Source organism: Argiope bruennichi, chromosome 3 (assembly GCF_947563725.1).
Source record: "Argiope bruennichi chromosome 3, qqArgBrue1.1, whole genome shotgun sequence".
Classification (NCBI taxonomy): domain Eukaryota; kingdom Metazoa; phylum Arthropoda; class Arachnida; order Araneae; family Araneidae; genus Argiope; species Argiope bruennichi.
In genome coordinates, this window is record NC_079153.1 from 52,095,969 (window position 1) to 52,102,496 (window position 6,528).

Here is a 6,528-nt window from a genome sequence, read left to right on the forward strand (position 1 = left end):
CAAAAAATATTTAAAACAATTAAAACAACCGGATTTTATTTATCGACAATTTGGCGAAATCATGGATATGAAGCTATATCTATGCAATTTAACTAAGATTAAATATAACCATCCCCGACAAAGCCAACTGATCGCCAAAGGCTACTAGTATGTAATAAAGTTATAATCTTTTTTTTTATCATTTTAAAGTAATATATATATATATATATAAAAGTATTAGAATCATGTTAATAGGAAAATCAAAAAAAAAAAAAAAAAGAATGCTAGCGTTCGCAAAGAAAACCAAAACTAAGACTTGTTCTCTTAACTATCCTTATTTATTCCCAACAGTTAAATTTCATAAAAATCCATTAAAATTCAGATTCGTAACCTGTAGCACTGGCAGTTATAATTACTATACGGGTAAACATTTCTTTAAATACTTAAAAATTATCCTGGACAAAATAAAAAATGAAGACAACTTTATTATTTCTAGTAACAAAGAAGTATTGGATTTTCTTAAAGATAACAACATTAATAAACTTAATACTTTTGATTTCGAAAATTTATACACTAATCTACCTCATGAAAAATTAATAAAGGTCTGCACTTTTATATATGACGAATATTTAAATGAAAATATCATTCCTAAAAATAACTGGCTTGAGTTATGTAATTTTAATATTACTGAAAATTACGTTTTTAATGGTATTAATTTTTATAAACAAGTCAAGGGCATTCCAATGGGAACAGCTTTCTGAAGTGCTTTAGCTAATATTTTCCTACATTACTATGAGAAAAAAATAATTAAATATAATTTAATAAACGGGTGGAGATATATTGATGACCTACTTTTGATTAACTTCGACAATACTAATATTATTACTAATTGCTATCCAAAAGATTTAATTCTAACAGATACAAATAAAAATCAACTAGAGGCTACCTTTCTAGATTTAAAAATCGAAATTGCTAATGATAAAACAATAGTTGGTATATACGATAAAAGGGATGATTTCAACTTTAAAATAACAAAACTATGTAACTACCATTCCAATATAAACTCTAAAATTTTCAAAAATCTAATTTTCTCACAAGTTAACAGGATCAAAAGGGTTTGCAATAATAAAAATTCCTATATTGAAGCATCAAACAACCTCCTTAAAAATTTAATTAAAAATGAATTGCCTAGAAATTACTGTAATGTCAATTTTTTAATTAAACAAGGTATGGTTTGGGATTAATCCTTTGGCTTAAATAAAAATAGAACTTTCTTTGCATTTTAGATCATTCAATAGATGGCGCTGGGAGCCTACATTTGTTTACATAATTTACCGTTAGTATTTTAAAAAGCGAGAATCACAATCGATAGCTTAAAATTTCCTTGACTGTTCAAGGTATGTTCTGGCCTTTTCGTTTTTTCCTTTAGTGCTATTTTTTGTTTTTATTGTTATTTTTGTTATTGTATTTTTACTTTGTAGTGGTTATTTTCTTCTAATTTGTTGTTTTGTATTTTCCTTTCTGTTAAAATGGTATATCTCTTGGGCATAATTTCAGGGGATTTTCGGGTCACGAGGAATCATTATTAGACAAATGTCTGTATTTCCTCACAGAAAAAAATCCCTTTCTTTGAATCCCTGCCTGAGGATGAACCTTGAAAAAGTCTTCAGGCCGGATTCTTTTTTATATTTTTTATAATTTTTTGGTTTAATTTTTATTTATTTATTTATTATTATTATTATTATTATTTTGATTTTCCTATTAACATGATTCTAATACTTTTGTATCAATTCATCTGTGTTTTAGAAGTAGCTGCAATTGCGCTCTCTAAATACTATGAAGTTCTTTTTTGGTTTTAGTTTGAATAGGTAATAAATTTTAGTTGCGATTTCGAAACTGTTTCGTTTTCATTTTAGTTTCGTTTTCAAACTATTTCTTACTTTAGATTGGTTACTTATATATATATATATATACACACACACAATATATAGGACTCAGGAATCACTACTATCTTTCGCTCAGAGACCCGTCTCGTCTCACACGTCTTTACTTTCGTTCAGACCCGTCTCATCTGGCTCCGTCTAACACGCATCAACACCTGTTGGCCAGCAGATGGCGCTCGTCATCAGGCGTTCGTGAATGCATATATATATATATATCTTGTTTTGGAATTTCTTTGATTGTTCACAATTTCTTTTCGGTGTTACGAGAAAATGTTCAATATAAAGAACTATATTTTATTTATCAAAATATAGAAAAAATATGTTTATTAAATCATATATTTCAAGTAATCTACAGTCGATGTTAAAGAAGCTTCTTTTAAAAAATTTAACATCACTTCGTTTTTTTTTTTTTTTTTTTTTTTTTCCTCTTATTATTAGCAGAAAATTACGCTTTAACGAATTTCGTTTTCAACTTCAGATTTATAATTATTATTATTGCTTTCTCTCTTCTAGTATAGTGATAAGACCGTATTTGTAAAAGTTTTTTATATTTATTATTTCCAGTTTTTGACCATCCTCCTGTTTCATATTTCAATGTCACAATTATTGTAAAATCAATTCTTCCTGATAATGAGAATTATTGATAAAATTTAAGGAATTTTGAATGCTGTTTTTCATCGACATTTCTTACCTAAAAAGTGTGCTTAAATCTGGGCAAAAACTTCAGTATTCAACATTTTTTTTTCTGTGAGCAAGTTATACTACTTTTGCACGAATAACAACTAACAAGCTCATTCTTTCATCAAATAATGTCAAGGTGTTGAAATAATTAAAATTCGAAATGATAATTAAGTTTTGAAAAGAATAAAATATTACATTGTTACAAATATTATAAAATGTACACTCACGCAAGTGTACAAAATTACCTAATGTAGACTAAAATCTAACATTTTTGCGTTTTCATGCATATTACTAAATGAATGAAAAGTCAAGTAAAAAACTCCCTCCTTACATATATGACAAAGGTCAAGTTAAATGAGAGAGCTTATAAAATTTTTATGAGTAAATTTCTCTTGAAGCATTTTATTTGTTTATATGTAAAAAAACTCTGGGTAGTACGTCACAAAATTATCCCCAATAAATCATCACAAAATCAGCAATGAGCATTTAATACTACTATCCGAAAGTATTAATTGAAACTATTGTTTACATTACAGTTTTAGTGCCATAAATGTATCAGTTAAAGTACGAATACGGCATTATCAACAAGATTTCGACTGGCTACGTTTTAGTTTTATATATTTTTATGTTTTATTAAAGTAAAAAGTTCTATATACTACCAGGTCAATTAAAGAAAAATTGCCGGAATAGATTTGCCAAAACTTTCTTGCATTCTAAGTTAAAAAAAAAAAAAAAATGTTATTTCCAATTTCCTCCGTATTAAATTATGAAACTTGAGTAAGTCAATGAAAGCCATAGCGGACAGTCAGAATTTTATTTTCACAGTTTTCCAGAGAGTTTTGGTCCCGTAATGCAATAAAAAAAATAATGAAAAAAAACTACTTTTTTTTTTCTTGACCGATTGAAACTAAAATTTGACACAAAAAATTATTTTAGTTGCAAGGTCATATACTAATTAAATATATTTAAGTTAATGCAAGTTTCCGCTATCGTGTTTTCATTTATGCGAAAGTACAGACCGATAAACATTAACCCAATGACGGATTTGGTTCAAAATTTGAAACGGATCTACACATTAGATTCTAAATTTGTCTACCAAATTTTTTCCATATAGTTCCTTGGGTTTTGTAACTATCGTACTGGGGCGGCCAGAGAGACAAACTTCTTTTCATTGGGTTTCATTCAAAATACGATAAAATTCTACAGATCTAATTTAAATGTAACTTTCCAAATTTCACGATCTAATTTTTAATCATTTTTGAGTTATCGTATTCACAGCGACGTCATTAAAAAAAATGAGTTTTCTGTCTAAATTAAAATTTCGCTTTTTTTTAACTATCATAATACATTCTTTTTGTATACCTTGTATGCTAAAAAGTAAAAAAAGTTTATATATTTTTCCAAATAATGTAAAATTTTCTAAATAATGTAAATTTGTAAAAAAGTTTCTGTAAAAAAAAAAAAAACCATATTCAACTGCATTTTTAATTCGAAATTGTAAAAATAAATAAATAAAAGCCACTCCAAATTTTGAAACATAAGAGCACGATATTTTCCATTGAGTCAAATGCACCTTTAATCTGCATTTACAATTTCCGTTCTAGTAAAATGCATTGAGTTTAACAAAAATTTACTGGTTAAAGTTTCAAAAAATTTTTTAAAAAAAAAGCGAAATTTCTTTGTTCTACATAACAGAGAACAAATCACATGTAAATTTTTCTATTCATATAATGATTTGTATTTGTTACTATCCCAAGAATATTATTTATTTTGTAATAGAATTATTATTTTACCAAATCTTTGTATATTATATCTATGAATTTTATTATATTTGGTCTATGTTGCTTTACATCGTCAAGCTGACGATTTTGATAAAAGTACAAGGAGCCGCGATGTTTCAAGAAGTAGTAATAAATTGTATTCCAAATTCCATTAATTTTTTTTAATTTCCTTCAGTTTGATTTTCTTAGATTTTCTATATTTTCCTCAAATTTTATCTTTCAATCAATAATACAAAATCAGGAAATATCTTATTTGCCCTTTCAGAAGAAAGTTAAAACTTTATAAATATTATCAATGTAGTTGTCACGTATACTGTCTGTCCACGACAAGAATACTGCTAGACATTCGTCTATGTTTACGGCGGGCGTTATAGAAACAGGTTACTGTAGGAAGAGTTCATTTCGCAGAGGTAGAAATTCATTCAAGTTTCTTACATTGGCACGTTTAGCGCCAAAGTGGCGATATTTGGTATTATTGCATTTAATTCTTGAAAACAAATTTAAAAAAATAATTCACTCAGCTGAAAATCATTTGCATACTCGGAATATTGAAAATATCCGGCATTCCTGTCATATGTATACAAAGAACAAAACAAATCAAATAGAAAAACTGAATAAATATTTGTATGTCTAACGACTACACAAGAAGAAAAAAAAAATTAAGAAGTAAAATCATGCATGACAAAACATTAATCGTCTTCATTTCATTTGCTCTAAATTTATATAAGTTATTAATATCAAATTCTCCGCAGCAAACGCGAGGTAATCTAATTTAACATAATTAATCGTAATTTAACATAATTAATCGTACTTATTTCATAAATTTTATAAAAGTGCTTTTATTTTGTTTTGTTTTTCCCAATAAGAATTTTCAAGTTTTTCCACATGACGGCAATGAGCCTCCCATTCCTTGGAAGACACTCCGCCCAAAGCATCGCACAACAGATTCTGTAAGTTTTCTAAACTTAAGTCTCCTGTTATATTTCTCTCTTTGATGAGTCTTTTGACTGAAGACCAAACGTATTTAAATCGCAATGGTAGGGGGGAAGTCGCAAGACATAATGCCCATTTTCTTTTATTATGCTGTCAATTTTATATATGATTTCTTTAGGGCGATTCCTATCAATTAGCGAATACAGTTCCGCTTTCCTCATTTTCATATCGCATTCTATTCCGTTAATAATCAGCCAATCGGTCATTTCTTTCTTCGTACTGTATTTGGTTGGTGTCGGATTTGCAACTTTTGTGTGATATGGAGCATTGTCCATGCACACGACACTTTTTGGGTGCAAATTTGGAATGAGTTTTTCCAACACCCATTTCTCAAAATTTTCATAATTCATTTGGCCATGATAATCACCAGTTTTAGTTGACGCTTTGTAAATTAATTGAGCGCCAGGAATAAATCCCGTGGACGAGCCAGCATGCACAATGATCAATCGATTTTTGGAATTTACATTTATTTCGGCTCCTGAAATTGTATCACTTTGCCAGCATTTTCTAAATGTTAGATTACTGTCGACCCACGTTTCATCAATGAAAACTATCTGGCATTTACTTTTTCTGTACTGCCTCATTTTTCGCAAGTAGTTGTTTCTCCAAAACACAATATCAGGTCTTTCGATGAGAAATTTTCTTTTATTCGCGCATTTCTTCCAGCGAAAATTTATTGAATGCAAAACTTTCCTCAATGATTCCTTATTCCAATGAAAATTCAACTTCTCTCTCAATACGGGAAGTAATTTTCTTAAAGAAGGCACTTTCTTTTGCTGGACGTAAAAATCTTGAACTGTTTGACGAATAACACATTTGTCGAAGTCGTCAATTTCACAATTTCGGTCAATAGGCCTTTTACGGTGCTTTCCAGGAGTACTCAAAACTTCCGTTTTGTCCAGTGTCGAAACTTCATTTTTAATTTTCTTAATAGTGCCTTCCGACACTCCAGTCGCCTGAGCAGCTCTTTTCATGGCTTGTGGAAGAGGAACCTTCAAAGATTTTGCTGCAGCTTCTTCGGAGCAGAACTCTGCAACATTATGCACAATTTTACGTGCTTGTGATTTTAAAGTCTCTCCTTTCTTAAATCGAAAAGGCATTTTAAAGGATGTCAAAATTTACGAGACAAAAAAAAATATTAAATAATAAAA

The 6,528-nt window shown here is 28.8% G+C and overlaps 1 protein-coding gene across 1 annotated transcript; it reads right to left on the reverse strand.

Moving 5' to 3' along the window:
- Positions 1 to 5,361: 5,361 nt before the first annotated feature.
- On the reverse strand, positions 5,362 to 6,351 carry LOC129962840 (uncharacterized). Its single transcript, XM_056076840.1, has one exon. The coding sequence runs from the start codon at positions 6,349 to 6,351 to the stop codon at positions 5,362 to 5,364; it is 990 nt and encodes a 329-aa protein (XP_055932815.1).
- Between the last annotated feature and the right edge of the window lie 177 nt (positions 6,352 to 6,528).

What these genes read in the sequence shown, in the direction of transcription:
- LOC129962840 (XM_056076840.1), bottom strand. Translation starts at nt 6,351, where the DNA reads ATGAAAAGAGCTGCTCAGGCGACTGGAGTGTCGGAAGGCACTATTAAG.